The sequence below is a fragment of the Rutidosis leptorrhynchoides genome, chromosome 1, assembly GCF_046630445.1.
Source record: "Rutidosis leptorrhynchoides isolate AG116_Rl617_1_P2 chromosome 1, CSIRO_AGI_Rlap_v1, whole genome shotgun sequence".
NCBI classification, from domain to species: Eukaryota; Viridiplantae; Streptophyta; class Magnoliopsida; order Asterales; family Asteraceae; genus Rutidosis; species Rutidosis leptorrhynchoides.
In genome coordinates, this window is record NC_092333.1 from 534,251,967 (window position 1) to 534,269,124 (window position 17,158).

The 17,158-nt window shown below is 35.8% G+C and overlaps 1 protein-coding gene across 4 annotated transcripts; it reads left to right on the forward strand.

The window, feature by feature from the left end:
- Positions 1 to 217: 217 nt before the first annotated feature.
- LOC139877654 (uncharacterized) lies at positions 218 to 15,199 on the forward strand. 4 transcript variants are annotated; one of them, XM_071865099.1, is made up of 8 exons: positions 218 to 397; positions 1,011 to 1,157; positions 1,572 to 1,651; positions 2,176 to 2,286; positions 8,488 to 8,615; positions 13,570 to 13,713; positions 14,564 to 14,639; positions 14,757 to 15,199. In XM_071865099.1, the coding sequence occupies exons 2-5, from the start codon at positions 1,127 to 1,129 to the stop codon at positions 8,494 to 8,496; spliced, it is 231 nt and encodes a 76-aa protein (XP_071721200.1). In that variant the 5' UTR covers positions 218 to 397; positions 1,011 to 1,126; the 3' UTR covers positions 8,497 to 8,615; positions 13,570 to 13,713; positions 14,564 to 14,639; positions 14,757 to 15,199. The 4 variants fall into 4 exon arrangements, 3 of the variants coding, with proteins under 3 accessions (XP_071721200.1, XP_071721193.1, XP_071721186.1); XM_071865092.1 differs by lacking the exon at positions 8,488 to 8,615 and having other exon boundaries at positions 13,570 to 13,726; XM_071865085.1 differs by lacking the exon at positions 8,488 to 8,615.
- The last annotated feature ends 1,959 nt before the right edge of the window (positions 15,200 to 17,158 follow it).

Here is a 17,158-nt window from a genome sequence, read left to right on the forward strand (position 1 = left end):
ACTTGGAGCTTATTAAAATCATAAGCTCAAGCTACTATAAGCTCCCATAAGCTCCAACAAGCTCGTCACCCAAACACACCCATAGATATAGATATAGATTAGGGCAAATATTTAGTTAACGGTAATAAATACGCGTTAATAACTCAACTCGCTTTAACAAAACTATAAATAAAAACACCCCAAACTTAACCCCAAAACCCTCCTCCGATTAAATTAAAACTGGCGATGGTCTCCTCACCATACATAGTCCACGCAGCAGCTTCTACTCCGATCAATATAACCAGCGTTGGTCTCCTGTAAACAACTACTCTCCACCATACATAGTCCGCGCAACAGCTTCTACTCCTTCAAAATTGTTCTATTCGATCAAAATTAGGGCAAATATCCACTCTTCACGGTACTAATTTCCAATGTATATGTTTATATTTGTTCCATCTTTATTTAATTTTGATTCTGTCATGTTTCAATTCCGAATTTCTTGAATGTTTGATTATTTCGAATTTGTTGAATGCGTGATTGAATTTCTTTTGAATGTTTGAGTCTGAATTTCTTGAATATTCGATGATGACCTTTTTGGATGTTTGATTTTTACTTTCTTAAATGTTAGATTATGACTGACTTTAGTCAAAGTAGGATTAGTTTAGATGTTGAATTTGTATTAGTTTTTGTATTTAATTAATTGTTACTACTCGATTATTATTATTATGAGTATAAATTTAGGTAGGTATATTGTTGTTGTATTGGAATGGAAAAGAGTAATAATTTGAATGCAACACATATGTATTGTATGGTTAGATTAAAGGGCATTGAATAATCAAACTGGTTATGTTTTGAATTTAATTTCTATTTTTACAAGCAGATGCATACATGAATAGTACTGATGATATTCTTGAATGCTCCATCCATTATCACACAGCTCTAAGTTTCTTCATCTATTATGAAGTTTTTTTTTTATGTTGTTTTGAGTTTGAGCTAACGGTGATAATATATGGTCATGTTCTTTTTTGCAGGTGTATGTTGATGATTATGTACTAGAGAGAGACTGAAAGGGAGCGAATGAATGAATTAGTGTTGTTGTAGCATTGAGTGAGTATATATATGCAAGCAGCTTCTTAAAGTCTCATTTATGTCGTCCGTCATCTTCCTTGCAGCATCAGGTAATTTCTTCTTAAATTCACCTGCAATATTATTAATATTCATGACTCAGATGCAACCAAACTTACTTAGTCCACAACTTGTGATCATTCATTCATACTACAAGGTTTGTATATGTTTTGTGCATAGTGCCTACATTTTTTCTCGTGTCTGTCTGTCCATCCCTTTACGAAAGGAAGCTCAGATCCTAGAAGACCACCACACACACACACACGTACAAATCAAAATTTAGCTCGAATTAGGAACTATCGATGATGCGGTGATTTAATTAAGTGCTTACAACCAAGGAAGCATGATAGAAATAGCACTATATAGTTGCCAATGTTAATAATAATAAGTGTTTATTGTTTTTAGTGCATGGGTAACGATTAATTCATGGCGATTTGTTTGATAAGAGCAGATCTTTTTGGTCACAGGGAGTCGCAAAGAGGCTAGCCAGTACGAAAATTATATGGTGGGATCGTGCTCTCTGAAATATCTCGATACGCTGTCAGAGGTTATTTGATTCCACATTATTGTTACATTACATACGTAGTAGTTAGTATCTTTTATCTCTATCTATTTACATATTTTGCTTAATTTTGTCCGCGATTGATTCTATGAATCTCATTTTTCCTACTTATTGGCCGGAGATCCACTCGGAAACAATCTCTGTATCCGTTGAATAGAGAGAGGGATGACTTTCTCTACTTTTGAGAGTGTTTTCACTCTGGGTGGTGAAATGACTTGTGTTTATTTTCGGATAGGGGAATGATTGTCTACATCTCACCTTCCTTATACACCACTTATGTGATATTGGGTTTTGTTCTTGTTGTTGTTGATATGATATGATATGATTGTGTATGTGGTCCATTTTCTTATCCTTTAATGATGGTCTCTGTGTGTGTGCAGCTGCTTGCTTGTTTATGCTATTAAAGAGTTAAACTTTTTGTGATCATTAGTTCAATATGTATTGCTTGTGTTAAATTTCATATCTGAATGTTATAAATGCATTACTTATATTTGGTGGTAATTACTTAGGTGAGGCCCGTTGGTCAAAGAAACCAAGGAGAAGGCTCAATCGCTCTTAGACAATACAAAATGTCCAGCCCACCTGAATATGCTCCCGATAGTCAAAACGAAGTTTATGAGGTAAGTCTAATTTCCCATTGTGCCTTCTATTGAAGATTCACATGATTAAATTTTGAGTTCATTTATTTTGCTGCATTGCAAGTTACTGTTATTCTTGATTATTCTTCCGCAAATATCAAGCATGAATTTTTCTTTGAATTACCCTTGATTATTCTCATAACCAGAAACAAGTAGTACCAAACCAAATAAAGCAAATCCGAAAAAACTTTCCTGAATTTATTTGCATTACTCATTTTTGATTTAATACTAATCAATTGATTTAATAATAAAAAGAAGTAAGGACAAATTAAAATCTAGCAACAGATATCCAAGCCCATCAATTAAAATACCAAACAATAAAATGGGCCGATAAACTCTGAAGTCCAACAAAGCTATCTCAACAATCCAGAGTAAATCAAAACAGAGACATCACGATATTAGCAATCAGCGAATAAAACCTGATGCACAAAACTGATTCGAAATATCAAAATATCCAAACAGACCAAAACTCACCGGGGTTTTGGTCGGAATAACAAAACGAGTGTACCAGAAATTTAAACGACGGCTGGTGGTAACTCACGCACTCTCACGCGCCGGCGCGTGGGCGGCTGGTGGCGGAACTCGACGGCGCGTGGGGTGGCTGCGGTGGTCGGTATTCCAATTAAATCTCAGGTCATGCAATTCGATGTCTTCGAAGCGCAGAAGTTCACTTTTTCTCATAAGTGTACCAACCAACACCTGCCGCTGCCAATCGAAGTGTTGCCCTAAAAACCTTTACAAGGCAAGGCAACATCTGTCCTTGGAAGAACATGTCAAAGATGATTAACTTTTGGTAACCTTAGGATGTAATTGTGAAAAACCAACTTGATAATGCTTTATAATGGCGTTTTACATGTCGAAGAACAGTACGTACAAAGTACTTAAAAATGTGCACTTTGGCTTTTGTCTTAAGATACGCTGTGACGTGGCGTAACGGTTTATTGCCTGGTCAAGTATAAGATACTCTACCTCGTGTCCAGGAATATCACTCCACGTAGCCATGACTGCCAATCAACGATCACCATTCTTTCACTGAAACATCCCCTTTTTCTTCGGCTTTATAATATTTATGTATATGTGTATATATATATATATTTAGGTAAGAAGATGTATCTTTTTATGTTCTTGCAAATAGGTATGGCTCCATATATGATTTGATTTGGTATCTAATGCAAATCGTGTTGATGTTGAGGTGCTACGTCGATATTATTCTTGGGTTTATTTGCTTTTCTACGATGTTTTTTGGTTTGATGCAAGTAATGGTGGTTGTTTTTTTAGGTATTTCATTTAAAATTTGAAGTTACTGATAAGGCTTTATTCCAATGTGGTTTCTATAGCAAGCGTTTATCTTCTTTGTTAATAGTACTAATCTTCCGTTTATTATTACTTATCGTTATCACTAGTGATTGGGGGCGCGCGTTGCCGCGCCGTTTTGTAGACATTTTTTGGCAATGTGATGGAGTCTTCGTTGACGAAAGTGTAGGAAAAATTGTAGGGGAAAAAAAGGGGAAAAAAGTCTTTTATTGTCTTGTTTTTTTTGAAGAAAATTAGTTATAAAAGAAACGGGCCAACGTCCTTATGCAGTCCTTTAGGAAAAATTTTAGGGGAGAATGAGAGGGACAATAAAAAATATATTTTTTTTTACTATTGATGAATAGTGTAGTACTCCTTGTGGGTACAACTTCCCACTGCGCAACGTACAAGTCATTAAAGCGCGAATTTTGTCGTCGTCGATGAATAGCAACTGAATAGTATCCCATTATGGGAATTGGTATGTGTAGATAATTTATCATTATAATTATATTAGTATTCATTTTTGTTAACATGTCATTTTATGCCAATCTGATTTTTATGTAAGATATAGATATACCTCTTATGTTCATTATAGTAAAGATCACTGACTATTTTTTAGAGTATCCTTAGCATTATAAACAAAAAACAATACAAAATAGACTTTTTTTCAAGTAAAATAAAATTAAGTAATATCTTCCCTATAAAATGAATGTAGTTGACAATGTTCTGAGTTTGTTTATTTGGGTCACGTTTACTCATCTTTAAGTGTAAAGACTAACAAGAGATTAAAATACTTGATATGGATGTTGTTAGTACAACTAAAGAATGTAGATGAATGGAAGTGCTACATTATATAACTTTAAATAATTAATCGTAACAAACTAAATTTATATTATGTTGTAACGCTAATAAACGTTTTATATAATCATTTTTTAATATTTTTTATTTTTTCTTTTAACAAACCCGTGATTTCACGGGTCTTTAAAACTAGTATATTTAATTTGTTTAAAAAGGAAAAAAAACAATTATATTTTTAGTATGGTGACTTATCTATTTAGATTTAGATATTTACATTTATTTTAATTTGTAAAATGAAAATGATGAAATGAGGTAACACACCTATTAAATAAAGAGAAAAAGGACAAAATTGCTGAAATAGTCCCTGTGGTTTGTACTAAAATGCTAGTTTCGTCCCTGTGCTTTTTTTTGATGGATTTGGTCCCGGTGGTTTGTAAAAGTTGCTGATTTAGTCCCTCTAACCGACGGCCGTCAAAAAAGGCCGTTAACTCCAGTCATGTGCCAGACATGTGAGGGTATTTTCGTCAGTTTCTTTCATTTATTAGCAAAATTGCTGAAATGGTCCCTGTAGTTTGTTCCAAAATTGCTGAATTGGTCCCTGTGGTTTGTTCAAAAATGCTGGGTACACACTGTCAATTATTCAAACTCAGATCCAATACACTTATTCATATTTCACAAAACACAAACTCAATTCCTATCATTATCATTTATCATTCAGAATAAATATCACAAATACAACAACAAATCAACTTCAACAGATTCATATTCATGCTATTTGCTATAGTACTCGATTATGAATTTCATCATCATGCTTAAATCTCAGATTTCTCAAGTGATGTTCATTTACATGAATTAGATACATAATCATAATCATTATCAAAACCTGCATCTCGTTGATCACTATAAGCAACAAACAGATTCAAAATCCAGTTAATTCATCTCGAGTTTATCATGACCTTCATCTGAAGATGATTTTGATTTTGGTGTTCATATGATGAAAAATTACTCGATTCATGGTGATTTCTAAGATTTGATGCTGTTTTAGTTATAGACTCTTCACAAATCTTGTTAGACGCTGCTATTGGAATTAAGTTCCATTGATTTTCAGTTTTAATTTGATCAATCAATAAACGAGGATGAATCAGAAGCAGGTTGAAGACGAAGAACACTCGATGAAGATGAAGGCTATTACAAGATGAAATTGCTGGGTACAAATCACAGGGACCACTTCAGCAATTTTGGTACAAACCACAGGGACCATTTCAGCAATTTTGCTAATAAATGAAAGAAACTGACGAAAATACCCTCACATGTCTGGCACATGACTAGAGTTAACGGTCTTTTTTGACGGCCGTCAGTCAGAGGGACTAAATCAGCAACTTTTACAAACTACCGGGACCAAATCCATAAAAAAAAAGCACAGTGACGAAACTAGCATTTTGGTACAAACCACAGGACTATATCAGCAATTTTGTCGAGAAAAAGAGTGCAAACGTAATTCAAAATTTTAATGAAAATTATAAGCATGACATGACATGACACTAGTCTTTAAATTATGCTTTAACGGTAAGATTAAGATATTAGGATTTGCGTAATCACCAAGCAGATGATTATTCCGGAGTGAAAATTAGGGCAAATATTTAATTAACGGTAATAGATAAATAAATACGCGGTGAGGTAATAACACGCTTTAACAAAACTATAAAAACACCCCAAACACCAAAACCCTCCGATCAAAAACCGGCGATGGTCTCCACCATACATAGTCCACGCAGCAGGTTCTACTCCGATCGAATAACCGGTGATGGTCTCCTGTAAACAACTACTCTCCACCATACATACTCCACGCAGGTTCTACACCACCATACTCAAAACCCTCGATCAAAATTAGGGCAAATATCCACTCTTCCCGGAACTAATTTCCAATATATATGTTTTTATATCTTTATTTTTGCAACATTTTGTTCCATATTTATTGAATTTTGATTCTGTCATGTTTCAATTCCGAATTTCTTCAATGTTTGATTATGAATTTGTTGAATGCGTGATTGAATTCCTGAATGTTTGAGTCTGACTTTCTTGAATATTCGATTATAACGTTCTTGAATTTTTGATTTTTTACTTTCTTGTTTGTTCGATTCTGACTGACTTTAGTCAAAGTCGGTATATGTTTTATCTACATTTAGATTTAGTATATTTTGTTCCGTCTTTCTTGAATTTTGATTCTGTCAAGATTCAATTCCGAATTTCTTCAATTTATGATTTCGAATTTGTTGAATGTCTGATTGAATTTCTTGAATGTTTGAGTCTGACTTACTTGAATGTTTGATTATGACCTTCTTGAATGTTTGATTTTTACTTTCTTGAATGTTCGATTTTGACTGACTTTAGTCAAAGTTGGTATATGTTCGATCTACATTTAGATTTAGTATATTTTGTATGTGTATTAACTAACTGACCGCGTTTCAATGAAATACTTGCTTCATTGTACAGTGTGTAAGAAGTGATATAGATGGAAATTAACATATAGATGTTGAATTTGTATTTACTTTTTACTATGAGTATAAATTTAGGTATATTGTTGTATTTACTTAGTCCACAACTTCTGATCATATATACTGGTTTTTGTATATGTTTTGTGCGTAGTGCCTACATTTTTCTCGTGTCTGTCTATCTCTTTACGTGTACAAATCAAAATATTGATCTCGAATTAGGAACTATCGATGATGCGGTGATTTAACAAGTGGTTGGAGGGAGCATCTAAATATGAATCGGTGAGTGATGCGGTTTCACCCATATCTTTATGGTCTTCTTAGTATGTGGTTCTTTGTTGATTTAAATTTGTTGTACTAAACTGGTTAGTTTGAGGTACAACCAAGGAAGCATGATAGAAATAGCACTATATTTATAGTTGCCAATGTTAATAATAATATTAAGTGTTAGTTTATTGTTGTACATGACATGGATAAATTAATTAATGGTTATTGTTGGAGTAATTGGTTTATGCTAAGTTTGAGATTAAATAATAATATATATATTATTCAATATGTTAAATTAATTAATCTGTTTTGTACTCTATTCGTGTGATACACTTTGGGTGTAAAATTACTTGGTTTTTGTGTTGGTAGAATGTGGTGAACATGTACCAATTAATTAGGAAATCGTTTGTTAGTTTTTTTCTTTAGTAGTAGTATACTAGAAGTTGGGTTTTGCACGTGGGGTATAGGTACCATGTAATGCATGCATTTTATTAGGAGATTTAGTTGTGTAAGTGGGATTCACTTTGTAACTTATAAGACTATAAATATAGTCACTATGATATGAATATAATTGTGGCAAGAGTTTACTCTCCTCTTCATTTGTCATCCTGAAGTTATTTATTTTCTTCTGTTTTTATTTGATAATTCATATATATTGGGCCTGTGATTCTAACAGTTATTTGTTTGATAAGAGCAGATCTTTTTGTTTCCACATTATTGTATCTTTAATAGCTATTTATATATTTTGCTTTGTCCGTGATTGATTCTATGAATCTCATATTGACACTGACGAAGATTATATATGTTCTAGGATTAGTAATTCCACAATTCAACATAAATAAATTATGATTTGTTAAATGCTGCTTGCTAGTTTTATTCATATTGCTGTTAACCAAAACCGTTAGTGTCAAACTACTGTTGAAGTTTTTGAGATAAGTTAACAATAACCAATAAGATTGTTGGAGCATTATATTATATTATATTATATTTGGGATGATTACTTAGACTGCTTAAATATTTTGATATTAGGTGTTGTTTTTACAAGTGTATGTAAGTGGTACATTTTCCTGATTTTGGGCCAATTCCACTTGACGCTCAGGATGTTCAAATTGTTAGCTCACATGTTTAAGCTTTTATCTTCAGTTGGCTTTATATTATTTGTCTCATTTCATGATTTTTATTCTAAGATTTCAGTCTGACTTTGTATTATTTCTCATTTCGTGTATACTGATTGTACATTTTTCTTTCTGTCAACTTAACTTGGAGAAAAGTTTATTACCATCTTTTCATTAATATATGATTGTGTATGTGGTCCATTATCTTATCATTGAAGGCTCGATAGCTTTTAGACAATACAAAATGTCCGGCCCACTTGATTATGCTCCGGATGGCAATATGCATCTTCAGCAAGCAGCTGCGAATCAGCCCCTAAATTCTTATTTTGTTAACGGAGTTTATGAGGTAAGTCTAATTTCTCATTTTGCCTTCTATTAAAGATTCACATGATTCAATTTTGAGTTCATTTGTCTTTCTACAGTGCAAGTCACTATTACTCACAAGTTGCCGGTAGCCATTTTCTCCGAAATGAAAAATCTAAGACCGCCCCTCCTACCACACAACACCCTACACGAAAATAACATTTTATGTCCATTCCGAATCTGTTGTTAGGTTGCTAAACATGCGTTTTCCATTCCAAATGTTCTTCAAATAGCTTAGATTAAAATTATGTTTTTTGGAAGACCCTCGCCACTGCTAGTCCCCAATGATGTTGCTTAGGTTAAAATTATGTTTTTTGGAATTTATAATTGGCCGACTCACCAAAGCGCCGCTTTGAAGAAAGCAAGCGGCGCTTTCGTCACAACATGCGCCGCCTTCCCCAGAAGAACATAGCGCATGGCTTCAAACATTTCCAGAAATCACAATAACAATGCGACTCTTTCCTTAGCGCTTTCAGATGTACACGCCGTTTTCTTAGCAAAGCGGCACCCTCTATTCTCCCTTAAAACCTTCGACAACAGTGCGCTTCTGATTAAAGCAGCTCTTTCGAGCTTTAACTAGTTCTTTCTATATAAAGCGGCTCTTTTGACCCAATTGTTGAAACACCAATTGTAATGATTGCGAAGACGAGGTAAACACGATTTGGTTTTTAAGCTGGAGTTATATTGAGATCGGGATGGACATGGTCGCAACCGAGATGGCTTGCGAAATCGAAATCAATAGCTAGAAACATGGCCATCGAGACTGGGATGGATCCTATCGTAACCGAGATGCATGCCATTGCAACCGGATGGATGCCATCGCAACTGAGATGCGTCTGCGGCTAGAATTGGATTTGGACGAGGAGTTCGTGTTTGCTTTGAATTCGTTGTTCTTTTTGCACTATAAATAACCTCATATGTAACCTAAATAAATGTATTCCTACGAAAATTGATAAAAGAATACCCTTTAGTTGGTCGAGGATTAAAGTAATCAAGTTTGATTACATATAACCTCCTTATATTCTCGTGTTTTTACATTCTTGCTAGTTTTCTTTGTATTCATCATATTTTTGTTTATTGTCTTGTGAGTTTGATAACCAAGAGGTTGTCAAGTCTTGTTAGGTATCTCCTAATCGTTCCTAACAAGTGGTATCAGAGCTTAGACTCCCTTGTTTGAGGGAATAATGGCGGATAAGAGTGATGTGAAGATTGATCGTTTTGATGGGACTGATTTTAGCTTTTTGAAAGATGCAAATTGAAGACCTTCTTTATCAAAAGAAGCTTTACCAACCTTAACGGGTGTTAAACCGGAAGAGATGGGGAAGGTGAGTTGCATTTGTTGGATAGGCAAGCCCTAGGGGTTGTTATACTTTCTCTGGCTAAGAACGTTGCTTACAACATTTGGGGTGAAACCACGGCCTCGGGATTGATTGCGACTTTGTTATGAAAACCCATCCGCTTTGAACGAAGTTTTCTTGATTCGGCAATTAGTAAATGCTAGGATGATGGAGAGTTCCTCCGCAACGTATCATGTTAATGAATTTAATTTAATTTTAACTCGGTTGAAATTGGTTGAAATTAAATTTGATGATGAGCTCGAGGCGTGGCGTTGTTTTTGTTATCATCATCCAATTTCCCATTCGAGATCAATCTACTCTTGAGCTTGAGGATGAACTTCACGTTCCTCAAGATCCAAAGCATAATCCAAGTGTCTAACCACGAGATCACCAATACCCGTAACATCAAGAATACTCCCATTCGCAACTCGAACTCTGCCGGAATAACCCTTGAAATTCACCATCTAGTTCATGTACGGGGTAGCATGATACGAGGCCCCCTAATCTAAAACCCAAGATTCGTCAAGAACCTCTTCTTGGCACATCAACGCATTCTCGATCACCGTTGTCACCACGATCCCACCCGACTTAAGACTCGGGCGCTTTGACTTATAGTGACCAACTTGTTGACAATTCCAACACACCACGTTCTTGCTCCTTGATGGATTTTTTGACCTAGCTCTTCCCCGTCTAACACTTAGAACCGACCCCGAACTCCCACTGGAATCTTTCCTACGAATACCTTCGCTAAAAATCAAATCACGGATTCCTTCAATAGTGAGCTTAGTAGTTCCGGATGAACCACTAACCGCCGTAACCGTACCGGCCCAACTATAGGGTAACGAAGATAGCAAAAACGTCTGAAGCTTATCATCAACTCTAATACTAACCGATTTCAACCGAGTTAACATCGAATTAAACTCGTTAACATGATCCGCTGCCGAGGAACCCTCCATCATCCTAGCATTCACCAATATCTGAATCAAGAAAATTGTTCAAAGTGGATGGCTTTTCATCTTTTCATAAATGTTGGATAAAGTCGCAAGCAATCTCGCGGTTGTGGTTTCACTCACAATGTTGTAAGCTAACGTTCTTGGCCAGAGAAAGTCGAACAACCCTTAGGGCTTGCCTATCCAATAAACCCCACTAGCCTTGCCCCATCGCTTCCTGTTTAACTCCCTTTAAGGGTAGATGAACCTTCTTTTGATAGAGAAGGTCTTCCAATTGCATCTTTTAAAAGCTAAAATGGAAACGATCAATCTCTAAATCACTCTTTTCCACCATTGTTTCCATAAACATGCGAGCCTAAGCTCTGATACCACTTGTTAGGAACGATTAGGTGAGTCATCACAAGACTTGAGAACCCCCTAGTTATCAAACCCACAAGACAATAACAAAGAAGATGATGAACAAGAAGAAACTAACAAAAATGTAAAAAAAAGCACGAGAATATAAGGAGGTTATATGTAATCAAACTTGATTACTTTAATCCTCGGCCAACAAAAAGTATTCTTTTATTAAATTATCTAGGTGTACATTATAGGTTACATACGCGGGTATTTATAGTGCATAAAGAACAACGAATTCGATGCAAACACGAATCCCTGGTCTAAATTCAATTCTGGCCGCAAACGCATCTCAGTTGTGATGGCGATGGGATCCATCCCGGTTGCGATGACACGCATCTCGGTTGCGATAGGATCTATCCCAGTCTCGATGGCCATGTTTCCAGGTGCTGATCTCGATTTCGCAAGCCATTTGGTGGCGACCATGTCCATCCCAGTCTCGATAGGACTCCATGTTTCATGGAGTTTAACGCATCCATGATATTGGAGCTAAAATGTCATCCTCTGCTCCATGCATGGTTGCACATACACCCTCCTGGCGAGATTTTCAGTCAGGTCGCTGATCTGCTCATCTAGATTACTAGGAATGCTACCTTTCAGCCAGGCGTATCGAGAGATAGTATTTGAATGGTTGTCGTTCACGACGACCTCCAAGTTGTTGAACGTCGACTTTTTGAGGACAAGCCGAGTGTTAGTGGATTGTCCACATGTTCTGTTCTGTTGCTTTGCCTGAAGCGGAACTGGTGGCAGAACGTTTCCGCTGGTTCTGAAGTGAGGTTGTCTCCTTGAGTCTGGCCGGCCGACCCATTTGCAGGGGGCACTTCGTGAAAGTTTTTGAGATTGCTTTCGGCAATCTTAGGAACCGTCTTCTTCTTTTTCTTCGCCATGTCATCCGAAAGGGCGGAAGAGGCAGGACGCTTCTCTGTCGTTTGAGAGACGGAGATAGTGTTTGCGTCTATTAGAAAGTCTCCTCTCAAGCCCGGGCTTCTTAAATTGGAAACCGCCAATCTTGGGAGACACCTCAATGTGGTAACAAAGTCCATCTCTGCAAAACAACACAACGGATAAATTATTAAAAGTGCAAAGATAGAATATTCGCCAGTTGGACATGTGTATTTCCATAGGAGTACTTGGGCGTATTCGCGAGTTTGGTTAATAAAGAAAAAGTCATTCCTTCAATCATGGAGTGATGACAATTTCTTCGAAGCGCAGAAGTTCACTTTTTCTCATAAGTGTACTGTAATCAGATAAAATACAGATGAAAAATAAACTTACGTGTTTTTGTACCAACCAACAGCTGCCGCTGCCAATCTAAATGTTGCCCTAAAAACCTTTATATACAAGGCAAGGCAACATCGTCCTTAGAAGAACATGTCAAAGATGATTAACTTTTGGTAACCTTAGGATGTAATTGTGAAAAACCAACTTGATAATGCTTTATAATGGCGTTTTACATATCAAAGAACAGTACATAAAAAGTACTTAAAAATGTGCACTTTGGCTTTTGTCTTAAGATACGCTGTGACGTGGTGTAACGGTATATTGCCTGGTCAAGTATAAGATACTCTACCTCGTGTCCAGGAATATCACTCCACATAGCCATGACTGCCAATCAACGATCATCATTCTTTCACCGAAACATCCCCTTTTTCTTCGGCTTTATAATATTTATGTATGTATATATTTAGAAGTCAAAGGGTGAAAGTATTGCTACATGATCATTTCACGAATAACTCCTATAATAGTATAGTATTTGATGCGAGTTCTTTGAAGCAAGAACTTCTTCCTCTGGTTCCACTCTTTTTTAAGATGATGCTGTATAAACAAATTGTATAGTTTTTTTGGGATATGAGTTATGATCGAACATTATGCGACATGTATTGACATAAAGTTACAGGAACTGTGACTATAAAACGGATATTTGGCCCTAATGTTGTAAATTTTTTTAGGTTTCTAACATTAAAGTAGCCTACATTGTTTACTTCTTCAAGGTCATGGTCATGCTACTCCTTGTTCCACCCCATCCCACCTAATGTATGACTGAATTTGTTAGGTTCTAACATTATATACGGTTGCAGCTGTATTCATCGTATTGTTATTTGTACTAATCACATGCATAAAATGGAGAGAATAATGTGGAACTTAGATGATTAAATAATCAAGCAAAGTACATATGCATATGTTATTTTCCTTTTTTTCTTAGCACTCAATCAATCGTATTACGCTTATACTTGTGTCACATATTACTCAACAGTCAATCGTTACTGGATATGGAAGCAAAAGATCTGGACTTTGTGCAGCTAAACAGGCAGGGTCTGACACTCACTCCTGTCAGTCATATTATTGTTCGAGGAAAAGCCATGTTAGAACTCACTGAGGATCTTTGTATTCATATATGGTACGTTAGATAGGTATGGCCCATTATGTACGTTAGATAGGCATGGCCCATTATGGCCTTTGATACATTATATATTTTATGTAATGTCAATCTTCATATTCATGGGAAAATACTATTGCCTTAGTACTTTAAATTCTAGGGGTGAATATAGAAACATTTATGTAACTGAAATCAAAGCTTAAGGCTTGATCATAGGTTCACAATGCGCATTCTTGATTCACTTTCAAACTTTTTCCCCTTATAAGTAAGCCATTGAGTTTTAACTCTCTTCATATTCATGGGAAAATACTATAGCCTTAATACTTTAAATGCTATCCGTTACTTGACTTTTTTCTCTTCAAGCAAAGCTAGAATGGAGGTATTGATACGGTAATTTCTCTATCTAGAATCGGTTTGAAGGGTAGTGGTCATGGCAGTGCAGCTGCAAGGTGGATCTGTGAACAAATGGGTGGGTCAGGCTGGTTAGCGATCGGAAGTTCAGGTCAAAACGGGTTGACGGTTACCAGTTATCACGTCTTTACTCATGTACAATTTTAATAGATTGAAAACGTGCTAAATATGATTGCAAAACAATATATGTATTACAATGGTAATCTATTTGGGATCCGTTTGGAGCTGCTAGACCCGTTTGGCCAGCTCGAGTCATTTGTCTTGTTTTCTATTTTAGATACATCTTGTAGCACAATCCGATATCACCCAGTAGAGATAAAACATAACCCAAATAGATAAAATTTGGTACATAAGTGGGCCTAACCACCTCTACTTCCACTCCAAAAGCTTTTTAACGCCTTATATTTTGTATTCGGATAGCTTGAGGGATCTTTTACTGATAAATACTGATGTTTTGCAGATTATTATGATCGATACTTGTTGGGAATTACCGGGGAAGAAAGACAAGTAATACGCGAAGAGCTACTATCTACAAGGTACAATTTGAATAATAACCTTTGATAGTTTATGCTGTGGGCCATTATTGTGGCAGGCTGTATACTTTTTAAGATTATATATTTATTCAGTCTATTATAATAATGTTTTTCTTTAAGATTATGTGACTTCCAAGACTTTGCAAACGCAATTGACGCTATCAAGGATAAAAGGTGTTGTGGTACGGCAGCATCCCCTGTTAGAATATGAAAAATGAGAAAAATTACATGGAATGGATCATAACAGAACTCTTAGTTTCATCATTTCCTATTCAAGACCAACCAAATACTACTACATCAAGGGTCAACCAACGGGCTAGCAAGGACCAACGGCTACTACCATAAATACCATCATCACATCATTTCCAAAAAAAACAGTGACGGCTTTAGTTAGTTTTAGACCATTTTACCTTTATATTATACTCGGTAAATAGTAGCTCAAGAGCATTGTAAATAATTATCAATTCAAGCCTTGTTAAAGGGTAAGTCGGTTGTCGGGTATCAAGTTTTCCCTCTTTTTGGGATTCGGTTAGTTTGTCCTTGGTCTGTTGTTTTGTGTGTTGTTTTGTGTGCCGTTTTCTTTCGTCTTCGTCTGTTTACATGTACATTGATCTAGGTTAGTTCGTCAGGATGGTTTGGTTTGTATGTTAGGTTTGGTTTGCTTGTTGTTCTAGTGCGACTGGTCAGTTATAATTATTAGCGTGTATATTCCCCCTTCTATAATTAGTCCATATATATATGTATTTTAGTATAGGATTTGATTGCTTGTATTTTAGAATGAAGCGTAAATCCCTCCTTAACATATGGGATGATTGTTGTAATCCTGTACTATTTATTGATTGTTCATGTAATGAGAAAAGGCATCCAAAGATCATTTGATTTTATGGTATCAGATACGCTAGGTAGCTTCTCTTCTTTACGTTCTCTCCTATTCGTATTTTTTTCCTAAACCCTAAATCACCTCCTGCTATTTTTTCTCTTATCTTCTATTCTAATTGACAATCGGCCGTGTATTTTAAACCACCAATTAACCCACCGATTGATGGTTTCTCACCTTCTCGGTTGTTTGCTAGCATTAATACAATCTTGTTGATTGTTTGACTTTGGTCATAAATACTTTGAATACAGCCGTGGCATTCTTTGCATCTCATATCAAATATTATATTGTTTGAATATAATATTTTCTTTTTTTTTCTAGCTTCTAATATATTAATTTAGCTGCTCCTATCCTTTGTTCTATTAAAAAAAAAAAAAGAAGGCCAAACGTCCCTCAATTCTTTTTTTTCTTTTTTCTTTTTCTATCCATCGTGTTCATCCATGAATAATCCGACCAATTTTTACGCTGATGGCAATCCTGCAAACAACCGCTCAAATAATCGATCTTCGAATAATAAGAATCGTTGTCATCAACATAACGGAATTAATAGTAGACACGCTACTGTTAGAGAAATTAGTTACGGAAATTTTGCTGGAGTAAATGGTAAAAACGGTATTGTCGAGCATCATGGAGCAAATTACGGTTTTCATACTGGAGGAAATAATGGTATTGGCGGTGGTGGTCAAGAGATTAATGGAGGAAACAACCAACCTGCTGTTACACAATTATTAATTATTAATCCTATATACTAATTGCCCATATACTAATTGCCACTTAAAATTTGGTCGCCCCATCTCCTAAAAAAATGTCGCTCCCCTCCAAACGATGTCGCTATGCCCATATACTAATTGCCACTTAAAATTTGGTCGCCCCATCTCCTAAAAAAATGTCGCTCCCCTCCAAACGATGTCGCTACCTTTTCGTGATTCCTAACTTCCTTAATTAATCTTTCTTTCTCTTTACTTCCAGACCATTCCACTTCGCCTTCTTTAATATTTCCAAACAGGAGTTTCTATCCTCCTTAAATCAATCGATAAAACCGCTCAAGAAATCTTGACTAGAGATCTGCTACTATGGCCGCAACAGAGGAAGGTAGGTGGCTGACGGTATCTACACAATATGTCGTCTTCACAATCATCAATTTTAACTAGAGCCCTAGCTCACCGTTTTGTAAGTTTTTTTCATGAAATTTAACGCTTGCACTCTTATGCGAAATCTCACTATTTGAAGCCGCCAGGTTTGTTTTCATCTGTTGCAGTTTCTTCGTCTGGATGTTGGGATTGGTAATGTCGCTTTGCAATTTCCATTGTTGCTTGATTAGTTTGTTCGTAATTGATTCTTAATGCGGCTTTCGGTTAATTAAACATGTGTATCTGATTGTAATTTCTATTGTTTTTTTTTTTTACATTTGGGTAAAATCAGTTTTTTCAATATGTTTATTTTCAGGTTCTATTGACAGCTTTAGATTAGATCTTTCTCCATTCTCAAAGGCTTTATAGTTTTCTGTTCTACAGTCTCTAGGAAAAGTATCTTAGAATCATTAAGTTTCTTAATTCTTTTTCAGCGTTGTTAACTTTTTCCGTGAGAACTGCATTCCTCAGTTTAAAATCTGTCCTTTCTATCCGTAGGGGTTTCACACTACTTT

What these genes read in the sequence shown, in the direction of transcription:
- LOC139877654 (XM_071865092.1), top strand. Translation starts at nt 1,127, where the DNA reads ATGTCGTCCGTCATCTTCCTTGCAGCATCAG. An exon ending in ATCTCGATACGCTGTCAGAG is followed by an intron (nt 1,652 to 2,175) that starts GTTATTTGATTC and finishes GTAATTACTTAG; the next exon opens with GTGAGGCCCGTTGGTCAAAG. An exon ending in GTCAAAACGAAGTTTATGAG is followed by an intron (nt 2,287 to 13,569) that starts GTAAGTCTAATT and finishes ATTACTCAACAG; the next exon opens with TCAATCGTTACTGGATATGG.